At 39.8% G+C, this 18,009-nt stretch overlaps 1 protein-coding gene across 1 annotated transcript in view; it reads right to left on the bottom strand.

Annotated features, from left to right (window-relative positions):
- ZDHHC20 (zDHHC palmitoyltransferase 20) overlaps positions 1–17,077 on the bottom strand; it is an 88,839-nt gene extending 71,762 nt beyond the window's left edge. The window contains exon 1 of the mRNA XM_020968778.2: positions 16,599–17,077. Within this exon, the coding sequence (XP_020824437.1) occupies positions 16,599–16,947 (349 nt within the window). The 5' untranslated portion in view covers positions 16,948–17,077. The remainder of the gene's footprint in view (positions 1–16,598) is intronic.
- Positions 17,078–18,009: the final 932 nt, after the last annotated feature.

Below are 18,009 nucleotides of genomic sequence, written 5' to 3'. Positions count from 1 at the left end.
CTTTGCTAACATTACCCAGATGCTTATCCTCTTTCATCCCTGTCTTATATGGAGATGTGACCCTTCTTGACAAGATAAACCCCTCTACATACACAAGTGATTGATCCCATTTCATTATATCTTCTCTAGCAGATCATCCTTTCTATCACCCTCACTCTTTCACTTAAACTCAATCTCTCCCTGTCTTCTAGATACTTCCCTACTACCTACAAACATACCCCCATGTTTCCCCCATTCTCCAAAAACCTTCCCTTGATTCATCCATCCCCACTAGCTATCAACCCATATTTCTTCTCTCTTTTTGGCCAAATCTCCGGAGAAGGCTATCTTCAATCAATGCTTCTACTTCATCTCCTCCCAATCTCTTATCTCTCTACAGTTTGGCTTCCAACCTCATTATTCCACTAAAACTGCTTTCTCCAAAGTTATCAATGATCTCTTAAATGCCAAATTTAATGGTCTTTTCTCAGCCATCATTCATCTTGACTTTTCTCTACTCTTTCATACAATGGACTGCCCTCTTCTCCTTGATATTCCCTTTTCTCTGATGAAAGCTTTTGAACTAAGGTAGTAACTGTATGAGTACAGAAAAGCAGAAAAGGGTGAGAGATATGGAGGTAGAATGACAAGACGTGGTAACTAACTGGTTATGTGGATGTGGGATGTGGGAAAGTAAGGAATCAAAGATGAAAGCAAAGTTGTGAAAACCTGGGTGACTCAAAACTGCAGTACTCTTAATAGTGATGGCAATTTGGAAGAAAGGTAGATTTCAGGAGAAAGATAAAAAATTATATGCCATCTAGATCACAATCTACCATGCTTGCTCATTCTATGTGATTCACAAAATGAAAGGAAAAAAGACAGGGCTTTTACTTTAGGGGGTTATCTGCTGCAGTTACAAGTAATCTAGGGGGCAAGAGATGAGGAAATTTTCCTGTCACCCTTAGGACTGCTTCATTTAGTTTAGATTACATCTGCCTTAAAGGACCAATTCTGGGCTGAGAAGGGAAAAAGGAGGAAGAATGTGGGAGAATAGGGTACAACTGGGGGATACAAATAGGTATAGTTGTGGTTGACACAAGCTCCATGACTGGCCATCCCATCCAGCTTGGAATTTAATGTCTTCCCATTGATAGGGATGGTCCCCACTTTGCTCCCAGCTTGGTGTCATTTGCCAATTTGATGAGTACTTTTAACCAAATCATGGATAAACATGTTAAATACAAGGCCAAGCCCAGATTCCTGGGACATTCCACCAGAGACCTTCCTTTTCAAAAATTTAACTTAATTTATTTTATTCTAAAGTTAAGAAATAAAACAAGCACTTCTATAACGTAGCAGAATAGGAAAAAAAGATTGTGTGTGAAACTGCAAATATATTATGTACAACTTGCTATTCCTTTCAAAATATAAAAGTTATCATATGACTTTCTTTTTTCCCCTTTTTTTCCTCCCCCACCCCACCCAAGATGGTTACCATTAGCATATATATATTAGACATAATTTTTATATATTATATATATATTACATATATGTAAAACTATTCTATACATACTTCTATTTATCAGTTATTTCTCTGGTTGCAGATAGCACCTTCCTTCATACGGCCTTTGCAGTTAATTTGGGTATTTATAATAGTCAAAATGACTTAGTCACTCAAAGTTGTTCTTTTTTTTTTAATTTTTAGGCAACTGGGGCTAAGTGACTTGCCCAGGGTCACACAACTAGTAAGTGTCAAGTATTTAGTCTGAAACCAGATTTGAACTCAGGTCCTCCTGACTTCAGGGCCAGTGTTCTATCCACTGCGTCACCTAGCTGCCCCCAAAGTTGTTCTTAAAAACGATGTTGTTACTGTCTACAACATTCTCTTGGTTCTGCTTATTTAGCTCTTCATTATTTCATGCAAGTGTATCCATGTTTTTCTAGGATCATTGAGCTCATCATTCCTTCTGGCACAGTAGTATTTCATCACAATTATAAACCACAACTTATTCAGCCATTCCCCAACTGACAGGCATCCATGTAATTTCCAGCTCTTTGCCACCACGAGGAGAGCTGCTGTAAATATTTTGGAACAGATAGGTTCTTTTCCTTTTTCCCAAGTCATCTTGGGAAACAAAGACCTCCTCCTTAGCAGTTAAGTTGCCTAACTGTACTATTTTGTTTGCTTCTGTTTATTGACTAGCCCACCTTTTTCACAAGGAACATCGTAAAAATGTCTGTCAAATATTTTGCTAAGAACTAGGTAAACTGCATTTACAGTATGCCCCTTATCTAACAATTTAGGAAGCCTGCCAAAAGATGGAATAAAATTAGTCTGGCATGACCTGTTCTTGACAAAGCTTAACCATCTGTTTAACAGTATGTCCTAGAGTTTGACCTCAGAAGTCAAACTCAATGGTCTAGAGTTTGCATATCCTATTCTCTTGCCTTTTTTGAAAATCTGGACATCTGCCTTTCTCCAATCCTACAGCACCTCTCCATGACTTTTCACAGATTACTGAAAGTAAATAGTAGGTCACCAATCTCTTCTGTCATGTTTTGGCACTGAGCCAGGTGACCTGAATTCAAGTGCTAAGTCCTTATTTACCTTTGGCATCAACTACCTATTATTTTTGATCTGTTCTTCCCAATGCTAAGATCATTCTGCTTGGTAGAATAAATAGAAGCAAAGCAAAAAAAAAAAAAACCAAAACCAAACCAAAACAAACCTAAGCAGCTCTACCTTCTCTCTATAATCAGTCATATTATCTTACCCATCCCAACCAGTGGTCCTATCCTTTCACTGATCCTTCCTCCCACTCAACAGTGATTAAAAAAACCAAAGTTCTTTTTCATCCCTAGGTTTCCTCACCAGCATCAGCTCATGTTGATCTTTATCACTTCTGAAACTATTTTAAAAGTTTTATTTTATACTCATCCCTCCATTACCTGATTTCTATCTGTACTTGTCTTTCCCCCCTTACTTAACTGTTCTTTACTTGCTTCATATAGATTAATAATAGCTAACATTTGTGGCCTTGTTTTGACATTTTTTTTGTTATTAACTTTTTTCATATCACTCGTGTTTATGTCTTCTTTTCACCTCCCAGAACATCGTCCTTTTTAAGAAACAAAAAAAATACAACAAAAAATAGTTCAGCAAAACTAGTCAACATGTCAAAAAAAGCATGACATATCAGGTTTGTTCCATAACCATGTTATCCCACCTCTGAGGTATCTTCCCTATCTCTTCTTTGGGGCCAAGCTTGGTTATTACAATTTCACATCACTCAGATGTGGCAGTTTTGTTGCTCTCCTTTTCATCTACATTGCTTTATTGACCGCCTAACAGTAGAATCTCTAGGTCAAAACTCTATGGATGGACATTTTAGTCACTTTCTTCCCATAATCTCAAGCTGCTTTCCAGTGGTGTTGGACTAATTAAAAACTCCATCAAAGCTTCAATTTAACAGTTCATTAGCATGTTTTTCCACAGCCTCTTCTGCAATATTTCCACCTTTTTTCATCTTTGTCAATTTGCTGGGTATGCGGAAAAACATCTGGGTCTGTTTATTAGTGATCATGAAACATTCTTTCACATTGTTGACAGTTTGCAATTCTTTTGAGAATTGTTTGTTCAAATCCACTGACCATTTGACACTGAGAATATGCACATGTGCTATAACAATCTAAATCTGTGAGTTCCCTGTGCAGCCATGTTAATTTCTCTAGGAAATAACCCCTTCTCTTCCTCACTGCAACTGTTTCTCTTTGTGCGGTCAGAATATTTTTCTTGAAAGTTTCTTATCCATCCCACTGACTTCTCTTGTAAAATTTTTGTCCATGGATTTCCATCTAGCCTTCTTCTAAACCAGGGGTTCTCATGTCATGGACCCCTTTGGTAGCCTGCTGACACCTATAGTCTCATTCTCAGAATGTTTTTAAATGCATAAAATAGAATTCACAGGATTACAAAGGAAACCACTTCTACTGAAATACTCATAAAAACATTTTTAAAAACAACTTCACGAACCCAGTTTAAGAAACTCCACTCTAAACTCACTGAAATTTGGTCTCCCAAGATCTAGAAGGTATGTACAACTTACTCCTTGTTCAGCTCAGCTCTAGCATAAAACCTAAAGAGGGAATAATCACTTTTTCTCTCTTCAAGTCCAACTATATTTCCATATTTTAGGAGTATGTACAGTATAATTTGAGAGAAAAAGTGGCAAGAGAAGCATCTGTTTCTTTTTTTTTTTTCATGGAAAACACATTTCCATATTAGCCATATTTCAAGAAAAATAAAGTGAGAAAATTATACTTCAATTCGCACTCAAGAGTTCATTAGTTCTATCTCTGAAGGTAGCTAACATTTTTTCATCATGAGTCCCTTAGAACTGTCTTGGAGGCTTAGATTCTTAAAAATCTAGCCACTGCTCAGATTCTTATAATCTAGCCACTAGCTCACTAATGTTCAGACTCCTTAAGAGTCTGCCCAATATGACTATGTTCTAATAAACCTTGTCTTTTGCTAAAAAAGGCTTGGGTGGAATTCTTTTGGCCAGGATCCACGTGTTGTGATATTGGGGTCTCAGCACCCCTAAACCCTTAAACCTCATCATTTTGGTGGCCTGTACAGGGAAATTGCCTACCCCCCAAGTTCTTCTCCAGCCAAGTCTGGAAGGTATGTAAGGTCCCCCCCACCCCCACCCCGCCTCTCCTTTCTTGTTCTGCAGTTAGAGTTGCTTTCCAAGCACCAACGCTTGGTGGTGTTTTTAGGGCAGACAGTTATGAGGCTGTCTCACACTCGGCCTGATGCTCTCAGGCTCTCGCTCCACTGGGTCAATTCGAGACCATGGACCTGGGTACAACTTCCACAGTACAGAGGACAAGGACCTATCTGCAAGTGTATGCCCAATTCTGTCAGTTCTCTCAGCACTAGAGAATTAGGGAAAACTGCAGCTGCTTTTTGGTTCCCTGAGGCTTACTTACTCCCTTCTCTCTACACCCCTGAATTCTCCTTCATGGAGGTTACATGGAAAAGTTAGAACAGCTAAAAATATTTTGGCAGATTCTGGAGGTTTCGTGATTGATCATTAAGGAGTTTTGAAACTCCTCCTTACAACTGTAGTCACTCTTTTCTTCCACTATCTTCCCTTAAATCAAGAGGGTATCTTCTAATCCCTCTCACAGGAGAAGATAATTTCATCCTTTACCCCTCATCTTTGATTTTACTCTCCACCTGGGAAAGGAAGGAAGGGGGAGGGGCAGCAGCTACAGCGTGGGCCCCCCTGGCAACGGCCTTGGGCCCTAGGATAACCTTTGCCTGGAAGCATCACCCAGGTTCAACACATCCTGCTCAAGGTAATGAAGCTAGCCTCTGAACTTGGGTAAGCACGCTCTTTTAAATTTTTAGTTTTAACTGTTAATGATGAGATGTTGATTCTCTGTGTAAAAGTAATTTGGAAATGCATTTGACAAAACTGAAGTCACCTAACAGGTAATGGGTTTGTTTCAAGTTTCAAACTGGTGGACTTTTTGTATTAGTTATGTCAAGCAACTTTTCATAATTTGGTTACCACTAAAATAATTTAGCCATTGTTGGTTATTGTTTTAATGTGTAAATTTGCCACAAAGCTTGTTTGGGTTTTGTCTGGCTGAGAACTTGCAATTATATAGAAATCTCTAATGACTGGCTTTTTACACCAGGACAAATTTAAGTCTGAGATGTAAATCCTGGAAAAGTTTTTCCTAAGCTATGATAAGTGAAACTTGCTGTTTGAGGTAAAACCTCACAGGATTTTATTTTGAGTTTGATGGATCATAATCCATTTATAATCAGAAATCCACCATCTGAGAGAAATGCCACAAGCTACTCAGAGAAGGTGATACTGGTGGGAAGTCAGCATTGGGAAAAGCTGAGAGGGCAATTTTAGCCTCAGTCTAAGATGGGATCCTCCTGGCTCAGTTTCCCCATTATGTTCCTTTGAAAAGGAATGTTACCCAGCTTGCTATTTCTGAGTCTGGCTATAATGTGGATTTGATACTGCATGGTTTCAAAACTGAATTATGTGAATCCAGTTGGTAGCAAACAGCGAGTACTAGCCAATGTCCTCTCCATCATTCCCTGGTTGCAGCCTGTGCTCGGTTCCAGTCAGCCTCCTCTTTGGGACCCCCTCGAGGCAGAGACAACTCTACGCCCCTTGCCAGCAGGAAGCCATTTCAGAGAGACCTTTGCCCCTTACACCAAAAGAATTTGGGTCCCATTTGTTTGAGGGGCGAATGATGAGAATGGGAGCTAGACCCCAAAAAGGAAAAAACCTGGACTTTCCCACATGGCCAAATCTCTGGCATTTGCCTGAGGTTATAATCCCATCAACTGGCCTTTCACTGTGGCTACATGCACTCTCCCCTCCACTGTCTTACCTCACTATGGCACCTGGCTATTTCCCACCCTTAATCCTAGCTAGGCTCCATTCTCCCTTGGCCACCAGGTCCAGGTTCCAGGAGTTCTGTTCACCCCAGGTTACTGGCCACTCCTAGGTCCCAGCCACAGTCTTTCTGTATATAAGGTTTTGTCTTCATTAAGATGCTTAGATTCTTTAAAATCTAGCCACTGCTCAGATTCTTATAATCTAGCCACTAGCTCACTAATGTTCAGACTCCTTAAGAGTTGCCCAATATGACTATGTTCTAATAAACCTTGTCTCTGGCTGAAAAAAAAAATTACTGTGTTGGACCATTGTATTTGATCAGAGTAGCCAAGTCTTTCACAGTTGATCATCATTACAACATTGCTGTTACTATGCACAGTGATCTCCTGGTTCTTCTTATTTTACTTTTTATCAGTTCATATAGGTCTTGCCATGCTTTGTTTTTTCTTCTGAAACCACCCTCCTCGTTATTTCTTATAGTATAACAGTACTCCATCATAATCACATGCCACAATTTGTTCAGCCATTCCCCAATTCATGAGCATCCCCTTGATTTCCAATTCTTTACCACCATAAAAAGAGCTGCTATAAATATTTCTGCACATATCAGTACTTTTCCTTTTTCTTTGAGTTCTTTGGGATACAGAACTAGTAGTGGTATTGCTTGGACAAAGGGTATACACAGTTTTATAGCCCTTTGGGCTTAGTTCCAAACTGTTCTCTAGAATGGCTGGACCAGTTCACAACTCCACCAACAGTTCATTAGCATCTCAATTTTTTCACATCCCCTCCAATATTTATTATTTTCCTTTTCTGTCCTGTTAGCCAATAGGTGTGAGGTGGTACCTCAGAGTTGTTTTAATTTGTCTTTCTCTAGGGGAGGGGGTAATCAGAAGCAAACACTTTTGAGGAGGGACAAGGTTAAAGGAGACAACAGAATAAAGGACAGGATAGAGGGAAATAGAGTTACTCTTTCACAACATGACTATTGTGGAAGTGTTTTGCATGACTATACACGTATAACCTATACTGAATTGCTTGCCTTTTCAATGAGGATGAGAGGGGAGGGACAGAGGGAGAGAATTTGAAACTCAAAGTTTTAAAAATGAATGTTTAAAAATTGTTTTTACATGCAACTGGGAAATAAGATATACAGGCAATGAGGTATAGAAATCTATCCCGCCCTATAGGAAAATAGAAGAGGAAGGAGATAGGGGAGAGTGTGTGATAGAAGGGATTGGGGGAAGGGATATGCAGAGTGCATGAGGAGGGGAGAGATGGAGAGAAAAACTGGAATTCAAAATCTTGTGGAAATGAATATTGAAAACTAAAAATAAATCAATTAAAAAAATAAAATTAAAAAAGAATGAAAAACCTTTCTTTTTCTAATCAAAAGTGACTTAGAGCATTTTTTCATATGACCATAGATAGCTTTGATTTCTTCTGAAAACTGCTTCTTTATATCCTATGACCATTTATCAATTAGTGAATGGCTCTTATTTTTATAAATTTGACTCAGTTTATATTGAATATGTAGTTGAGAAATAAGGCCTTTATCAGAGAAACTTGCTATAAAAATGTTTGATATTACTTCATTGTCTATAGTACATTTTAGCAAAATGAAGTTCCCTTATTTCTCACTTTTAATTAGGTCTATTTTTGCTTTTGCTTTCTCTGAGATCATAATTGCTACTCCTGCCTTTTTTTTTTTTTGGTTCAGCTGAAGCATATTAAATTCTGCTCCAGCCTTTTATTGGAACTGTGTGTGTCTTTCTATTTCAAACATGTCTCTTGTAAACAACATATTGTTGGATTCTGGTTTCTAATCCATTCTGCTATCTGCTTCCTTTTTATGGGTGAGCTTATCCCATTCACATTCACAATATGATTAATGTGTATTTCTCTCCATCCCATTTTCTTCTGTTTCTTTCTCTCTCTCTTTTTATCCTGTCCCTCCTCAAAAGTCTATTTTGCTTCTAATCACTGTATCTCTTAATCAGTCCTCCCTCGTATCATCCCCACCCCCCCCTTTCTTTCATCCCCTGAGTCTCCCTCCTATTTCCCTATTGGGTAAGTTACATTTCTATACACAACCTACTGTGTTATACACACACAGAGATACATACACACAAACACATATATCCCCTTCTTTGAAACAATCTGGATGAGAGTGAGGTTCAAGCATTGCCTGCTACTCCCCCATTTTCCCCTCTACCATAAAAGCTCTTCCTTGTGCACCTTTTATATAAGAAAAATTTCCTCATTCTCCCAGTGAATCGCTCTTTTTTTGGGGAGATCAACATAACTGACTCATATCCATGCCCTCTGTCTATGTAAATGCCTTTTAACTGCCCTAATAATTCTTAGAAGTTACATGTATCATCTTCTAGTAATCACTTTCCACTATGGTTTTTAATCTACCAACCAGTTTTCCCTTCTTACTGAGAGTCAAATCCGAAGTTGAAATTCCCCTTGTTGGTTCTTCTGCCTTTCAAATGATGAAATTATTATTAAATCGGGTCAAGAAATTATTAGCTCTCTGATTCTGGAAGAGAGGGACACCCCTGTAAGATACTTATGGTCATGCTATGTCAGACTCATGACTTGTTTCTTAAACTCCTCACTTATTCTGCTCCGTCAGGGTGGTCTATAGCATTCTCTAGTGACACTACTGCTTCTGTTACAGCATCCTTTGATCTTCACCCAAATGTTCTCTCAACCTTGATTATTCCCTCCTAGATTTCCTCATAAGAATATAGCTTCTTAATATACAGTGACATTGTTTCTTTTGAATAAAGTATACCCTTTCAGAGTAATATTCCTATTATGAGTCTCCATTTCACCAGGATGAGATGAGACCTATGAGGTCAAATTTGCCTTCTTACGGTAGGATCTCCCAATTTATCCTGCTTGTTATCCAGACTCTGTGAATTTGTATATAGGTATCTGGCCCTTTTATACTGTTCTTGGATTTTATCTCCTGTGAATTTTCACATATCTTAATTATTATTATTTTTATATTGTAGCTATTTTTTAAGACATCTAGCTTGGTGGACACACATTTTCATGCCATTAATAATAACTCACCATTTATACAGCCAATTAAAGTTTACAGTGAACTTGTCTCACAACAACCCTGTAAGTAATATAATTACCAAGTACGTTTTATTAAATCATTATAGACATTATTGTGCACATATTTATTTGTGGAACAGGAAGCTCAGAGAAATTGTTACTGGCCCAACCCCACAAAGTTAGTAAGTGGCAAAGTTCTCACATGAGCCCATCTCACTGATAAATCTAATATGCTTTCCTTTATGTATATGCTACTTTTTCTACAATGAGTGCTAGTCTATAGGTTAAGGATGAATTTAGAAACAAGTATTTATGAAGGCCCTTTGATAACACAAAATCTGTCACTCAATGGGGAAGATTCAGTAGAGGGGAAAAAGCAGGACCCCAAACAAATTCCAAGTGTTTCTGTTATTACGATCTTCTATGAAGGCTACTGATCAAAAACTGGGTCTTTAATGAGTCAAGAACAATTGCTGAAGCACTGTGGAGAATTAAAAAGTATAAAGTAGCAAAACTTGTCCTTTAGGACTTTTTCAATGTGTGTTCACATAAATATGGTGTGAAGATCTCCAAGAATTTCCAAAAGGATAGTTTCTTCCGGATTCTACCTGAACGAGGACTTAGTCTCTATCTCTTGCGGCTGTCATATGGAGCATAGATACAGTTCCAATCCAACTAAAGTTGATGACCAGGAACTATGGCTACTAACTCACAGATGCAGAATCTCAGCGTTAAAAGAGACCTCAGAGGTCATCTGGTCCAGCTGGTAAATGAACATTTATAAATCCCTTCTAAAAGATCTACAGCAAGTGATCATTCAGCCTTTGCTTAAAAGATTTCAATTATGAAGAACCTATTACCTCCTTAGATAGCTTGTTCCATTTTTAGGCAACAAATTTATTAAGGAGTTTCTCCTTATATAAAGCTAAAATCTACCTCTTTGCAACTTCCACCTAATGTTTCTAGTTCTACCTTCTGGGACTACACAAAATAAATCTAACTCTCTTTTCACATAATAGTCCTTGCAGCACTTGAAGACAATAGTAATGACTACACCAAAGTATTTTTTCCAGGCTAAATATTCCCATGTCACTGTGCTCTAGGTTATCAACCTATCCCACTTCTCTTCTAAGTTCCAGTGCAGGCTCAGGGCCACTATCCTGTCCACAAAGACTCTCTGGCCCCATCATCAACTTTCATCAGTAGGCATGAAGACATGCATCCTTTTCCAATCAGATCATTGTTTTCACTACCCTCCTCACATACCATATTTGTTCCTACCTCCTCACCTAAGTTTCAGCAACAATTTCTTTCATTGTTTTTTAAATGGGCTTACTCTTTTTTCTTTAGAAGCCTTCACTTACCAACATGCTTTAACATGGCAAAACAAAATCTATACCCATTTATTTAAAAATGTAAGTTCTATAGCAAAATTCTCTTTTTACTTTTTATATTTTACTGAACTTTCATTTACTGCATCTCCCCATCATTTGCTGCACATTCCTACATTAAACAAAAATAATGAAATTAATTTTAAAAGTCTATAAAAAAGTATCTTATCAAAAAATAAAATTGTTGTGAAAAGTTACTCCAAAATGTTAATTGCTCATGGATGGGCCAAGCCAATATAATAAAAATGACAATTCTACCTAAATTAATTTACTTACTCAGTGCCATATCAATCAAACTACCAAAAAATCAGCCTAGAGAGCTAGAAAAAATAGTAACAGAATTCATTTGGGAGAACAAAAAGTCGAGAATATTAAAGGAATCAATAACTGCACATGTATGATCTATATCAAATTGCTTGCCTTCTCAAGCAGTGGGGTGGGGAGGGAGGGAAAGAATTTGGAACTCAAATTTTAAAAAAAAGAACATTAAAAGTTGTTATTACATGTAATTGGAAAAAAAATTGAAAAGTTAACTCCTATCTCAAGCCATCCAAAAACAATGTACATCATGTTTAAAATTAGCTTGACATACTGCAACCAAAAGGGGTTAGGAAGCTCTTTTGCCCTGAATGTCACCAATTTAAACCCAAGGCATAGGAAGAACACGACAAATTCTATTTTCAGAAAAATAGCACAGAGTAGGAAAAATAATCTGAACTATGGAGACTTCAGATACACTAAGAATTCACTGCATCTCTTTATATATATCTCATTGTAGATCTGCAATTGGGAAACTAGTTGAAGTATCATAGTTAAGACTGAACAAAAGTAGGTCATATATTGCTTTTGCCATTATCAGTACACTAAATGGAAGCTGGGGGGTAGGGAGTAGGGGTGGGAAGGAGTCTAACAGGAGTGACAATACTAAACAACTTTGTTCTGGAGGGACTCAAACCATCCTACTAACTTTTAAAAGACATGACTAAAAGGAATGTGGTAACTTGCTAATTCATACTATATACTTTTTTTTTTCACTAAAAACTGCTCTGTCTTCAAACAATAAGCAAAATATTAACCAAGTCTAAAGTAAAGGACAAATTCTCTATTCTTGGTACAGGCTAATTCAAAGAATGATATATGGAAAGAATTTTTACATCCATATGACAATTTAAAAATTGTTAAAATATTTTATTTCTGAAAAAAGTGTTCTACCAAAGGAATCACAGGATCATAGACCTAAGTGCTGGAAGATGACTTTAAAGGAAATGGAATCCAACCCCCTTATCTTGACAGATGAGGAAACTGAGGCCCCCAATGTGACTAAGTACCTTGTCAAAGACCAAAAAGAGTAATTTGCAGAGCCAAGATTCAAACACAGGCCCTCCAACTCCAAAAACTGTTCTCTCCCCTGTATCATGATGTTTTGGAGATACTTAAATAAGTCCATTTCCAGTTCTGTTCCAGAGTTTTCTTGCCTTGGCAACATTTAAGAATCAGTATCAAATTCTTAATATTCTTAATATTCTTCATCTAAAGTACTGCACTATGGTATGAGAACAAAAATTTCTTGAAACTCCAAGCTTAGTCTCATTAAGAGAAGGGGAAGAGAATAAGCATCTATTTGTATATCGTGCCTACTACATGGCAGGCATTGCGCTAAATACTTTGTGATATCATCTTACTAGATCCTCACAACTCTTTAAGGCAAGTGCTATCATTATTCCTATTTTACAACTGAGGAAAATGAGACTGACAGCATGATATAAGCAGCCTCAGATACTTTCTAGCTGCGTGATGTGGGCAAGTCACTTAACCCTGTTTGCATCAGTTTTCTCATCTGAGGCTGGATTTGAACTCAGGAAGATGAGTCTTCCTGACTCCAGGCCCAGCACTCTACCCACTGTACCACCTAGCTGCTTATATCATGCTACCTATACCTAAGTCTATCTGGACTTTATTCTCATCTATAAAATGAAGGAGATTTACTAAATTATTTCTAAGTTCCTTTCCAGCTAGCTTTAAAAAGTCTATGATTTTACAACTGTCAAATGACAGTACAATCAAATATGATATGACTTCAGCAGAGGTTAAGATCATGGGATCACAACTTTAGAGTTGGAAAAGACCTTAAAGCTCATGTTCACCATCCTCCTTGACAGCAGGGACTCTCTTACTTTTCTATTTGAGCATAGTAAGCACTTAACATTTCATTCATTTGTTCCTTCATTAGTGGCTTCAAAGAAAAGGTGAAACTTTAGCTGAGCCATGAAGGATGGGTAGGATTAGGATAGGTAAAGTGGGAAAAAGAACACAAGGAAATGAGGGAAGGTAAGGAGACAACAAGAATAAATCCTTCAGTCATAATAATGTGCAAATTGTGTTTTGGGGAGAATGAGCAGAACCAGTTTAAGTGGTGAGAAATAAGGTGGATTATAAAAATAACATTCTAGATATAAACTAAGCTGCTTCAAAAAGAATTGTAGATATTAAATTCAAGCCATTATACAACAATGAGACCAATTCTTAGTGATATGATAAATGGACAATCAAGTACAGGAAAAAAGAAATAAAACAATTTTTAAATAGCACCGTGAATCCTGGCCTACTATATGATACACATGTAGGCTCTAAGATTTCCCTACTGCCAAAGTAGAAAGATTACCATTAAACCATTCTAATTTCTAAGCCATGTTTATATAATTAACATCAGCACATTGCAGAGATGGATTTAACATCCTGGTCACATAAGTTTACTTCAGGCCCTCAAACAAAAATGTAAAATTTTCCTCCCATGCGTTACATCTTAAGAGAAGGCAAGGAGAGCTCTGCAGTTCTAAAAAGGTGGTTTACCTCTAACAAGCTGAGTAACTTCAATAACTTTTGGTGGTAATACTTGCCATAGGCCCCAGTGTTAATGAATAAAGTTTCTTTGAAAAGTAAGCAAGCAGAAGAGAGAGAGGGACAAAGAAAAGAAATCCAGGAGCCCAAAAGCAAATTACAGATAGTTCTCTGCTTATAAATGTACTTTGAAGTTAAACACTCAGACCTTCTCTTGTCTTAATTAACTCCTTATTGCATGAAGTGGGCCTGATCAATCCCTAGTCTAGAGATAACATATTTCCTTGACTAAATCTATTTTATTCAGAGCTCCTTTGTAACTGCCCCAAGTGTTTTTTTCCTGTGGCTGCTGGTATACCAGGAATCCTCCCTCCCTTTCACCCTCCTCCTGCAGCCTTGGAAATGGGATGCTGCTATGGTCCTGTACAAGAGGGGGAAGGGAAGGACTGTCATCTCCACTGCATCCAGAGTCTGCAGAAAAAAAGGCAAAAGAGGCAAAGGAGATATGTGCCTGATGTTCAGACCTGAGCTCTCCAAATGTGTTTTCACATAGATAGTTAGGTTCTATTAGTTGAGTCCTAGTTTTATTTATTTTTATACATACACATACAAATATACATACACACACACACACACACACATATATAAAAAATTATTATTATAGGTACTCCCAAGAAAGCCCAACAGAAGCAATGGATAATGAAAAAAGAGCACTCTGGAAGCTGGAAGTCCTCATTTTCAAGCTAGTAGCTGTGTGACACATCTCTAAACCTCTCCAGACCTCAGCTGCCTCATCTATGAAATTAGGGGCTCAGGCAAAAGAGTCTCTATGGTGCCTTACAGGATCATGGTGCAGGGGAGAAAACACTGGATCTGGTATTAGAGGGCCTGGGCTCAAATCAGCTCTGCCACTTATTAGATATGTGACCTTGGGAAAACAACTTACCTTCATCTGTAAAATTAAATGGTTGAACTATATCTAGTCCAGTACTAAATCTATGATCCTATTATCCTATGATCCTATTATCCTATGACCTCTAACAGCCTACAAATCTAAGTCTGTTTAACCCATTATGTGGCTACAAATAATACTGTTGATTAGTACCGAGGTTACAGGCAACCCCCGATTTAGGAAATATTGTGTTTCTAAAGTTTTTTGCAAGTTTGTTGTTTGGAACTTGGCATTTTCTCCTCAAATCTCTGAATCTTCAGTCAGAGGGTCCTTAGCATAGTGCCTTGCACTAATAATAAATATTAGTTGATTAATGACTAATTCCCTCCAACCATATGAAGGGCCAAATTAAACAACTGCCTTAAGAGTCCTAAAAATGAACCAGTCACACAAAAACTCTCTGAAAAAGGAAATATAAATTGTGGCCAGAAGATGCCATTCCCACCTATCAGAATGTACATATAAATATTACCTTAGATATAATATATATTGTATTATATTATTTCACAATAAAAACATCCAACAAACATAAGGGAGGTGTATCTGGCTCATTTCTCAAACTTCTCCAAAAGGATTCCACAGAATAGTTCAAGTAATTCAAGCTTCAAGTAAATGTAGTTTACAAGAAAAATCACACCTAGAGGCCTTTTTATTCTTAGCACCTTAAGCTGCCTTCAACAGAAGGAAATGTAGAAGTGCCACCTCCAAGTTAGTTATTTATTCAATATCGGATTTTCCACCAAATCCTAGGGGTTTTTTTCTGCCTTTTTTTTTGCAAGTCATAACTACTTCCTACACGCTGTAAAACAAACAAACAAAAAAAGTCGTCCAGACGAGGGTTTTTCTCAAAAACTACAAACAGCTTCTTCTATCCTCTCAGAAGTAACACAAATCTTCACATTTCGGGGGGGAGGGGTCAGTCTTAGAAGCATTGACTAAGCGCCTATTCTATAGCAGGCAAAGTGCTAAGCGCTGGGGATACAAAGACAGAGAAAGGGGGAGAAAGAAAGAGGGAGAGAATTATTAAGCACTTACGTGCTTGGCATTATGTGCCAGGGACTGTACTAAGCGGTGGGGATGTAAAGGAGAGAGGGAGGGAGAGAGGGAAGGAGAATGGGAGAGGGATTGGATGAGGGAGAAGGAAGAGAGTTTTTATTAAACATTCACATGTGCCAGACACTGTGCTAAGTATTGGTTAAACGGGGTGAGGGAGAAGGAGAAGAGACGAGAAGAGAAAGCATTTATTAACTACAAGTAGGTCTAGGTTACAAAGCTACAGAAAGTAAGAGGGAAAGAGGAAGAGGAAAGGGACAGAGAGAAAAACGCAGAGAGAGAGAACATTTTTTAACCACTTGCAATGTGCCAGGCACTGGGCTCAGAGATGGGAATGCAAATACAACAGCCTGTATCCTCAAGGAGCATACAGAGGACGATAGAACATAAAGGGGAACTGGAAGGGGGGAATAGGGGGAGATGCGCCGAAAGAACCTCGGACCGTAGCTCGAGGAGGACCCCTCCGGTGTCGTTCATTCATTTATTCCTTCAGCCCACCCTTCTCCGCCCAAACCGACTCTATTTCGATGTACCGCAGGAAGGCTCCAGGAGGTTCCCGGGACGCTCTCCGGGCTGGAGCTTCAGTAAGAGTAACATAGTAACAAGGAGGGTGAAGATGAGGATGGTGAAGATAGCAACCACTCCCCATTCCTAGCCCCAGGGAGAATCACTCCCCACACCCCAGCCCTCCTCCCCCGGACATGGACTCAGAAACAGCCCCCAGATTTCAGCCAGGGTGAGAAGACAAATCTCCAATTCCTGACAAGCTCAGCCGGGTAGGAGTGGGGGTGGGGGCCGAGTTTATTTCCTCCTCCGGCGTTGGGGGTCGCCTTCCTCCTCGTCCCCGGCCCAGCCCTCGGTCCCGGTACTCACAGAGGCAGAGCTCCACTACAAAGGTGTAGTAGGACCAGCAGATGACCACGGCGATGAAGAGCACCGGCACCCAGGCCGCGGTCCACTGGCAGCAGCGGAGCAGCCTCCAGGGCGTCATACTGGGCTGGCAAGCCCGGGGGTGCGTCGTGCCGCGGACCTGCAGCTGGGGAACCCCGGCAGCCTGCAGCAGCTCCCCCTTGGCCTCGTCCTCGTCCTCCTCGATGGCGACAGCCCCTTCTCCTTCCTCTTCTTTTTCTTCCTCCTCCTCCTCTTCCTCCTCGGCTGTTGTCGTAGACGGCGTGGCCCTTCCTCGCACTGACCTCTTACCCCGCCCTCCTCCACCCCCCATTCCAGTCCCGGCCGCCGCGAGCTCCAGCTGGTCTGCGCGCCAGCCGCTGCAGGCTGGGGGGGTGGGGCCAGGGCCGAGGCCGGGGCCCGGGGTGGCCTCTGGTGGGAGGAGGAGGGAGGGGGAGAAAGAGAAAGAGAGACTGGGGGGGAGGATGGGAGACGGGGAGGGGAGGGGCCCCGCGCGGAGGGAAGGGGCGGGGCCTGTGGGAGGCGGGGCCTGCGGGGAGAGGAGGGCGGTGAGCGTGGCGGGGGAGCAGCGCTAGTCTAGGGGGTGGGCTGGGGAGGAAGACTGCGGAGCCTGTGTTTTGGCAGTGCTCAAGAGACCCGCTCCTTTGGGTCTTAGGGTCGCATTCCCACCCCTCTCTCCACGCCCCAAACCCCATTGCCCAGCTCAGTGTTGCCCTGCACATAAGCGCGCTCCAAGAAGATTTGTTGAACTGGTGTACGTGCTTATCTTTGGGGGGGCACCGCCCTCTGCAAGGAGTAACCCGTGACCTTTGAGAACCTTCACTGTATATCACAAATACATCCCGAGGGAGTTAATCTCTTTTTACTTAACTGTTTTCAAAGATCCTTCTTTCTTTGGAGAGTGGAAATGGAGATCGGAAGGACAGAAGAAAGTAGTTGTGGATTTGGGGTGGGATAGGGGAAACATAAGGAGAGTTTTAAAACTCTTGTCAGCTTGAGTCCCCGAATTCAAATTGTAACTCAGGAGGCAAGAAGATCAGCAAATTGAAATATGACTGAAATCTTGCAGATTGGCCTTGATGGAGGGAGGGCTAGAACCTCCCAAATCTGATTGTTTTTAGTGCTGGAAAGTCCTGAAGAGTAGGCTGTGCCTGTTACCAAAACAGAAAATTCTAGAGAACACAGGGATGACATCATAATAGAATGACAGAAGTAGGTAAGGAGATATTCCAAACAGTATTTATGTAACACTGCTGTAGTGCAGTTTGTAAACTATTTGTATTTTATTTAACCTTTGCCTACTTCACCACTTCCCTCTCTTGTATCCAGTTGGTGGCTAAGTCTTCAGGTCATTTTTATCATATATCCACTACTT

Source organism: Phascolarctos cinereus, unplaced genomic scaffold, assembly GCF_003287225.1.
Source record: "Phascolarctos cinereus isolate Bilbo 61053 unplaced genomic scaffold, phaCin_HiC Scaffold_726;HRSCAF=1367, whole genome shotgun sequence".
Lineage (NCBI taxonomy): Eukaryota > Metazoa > Chordata > Mammalia > Diprotodontia > Phascolarctidae > Phascolarctos > Phascolarctos cinereus.
This window is presented reverse-complemented; position numbering and strand designations above follow the sequence as displayed.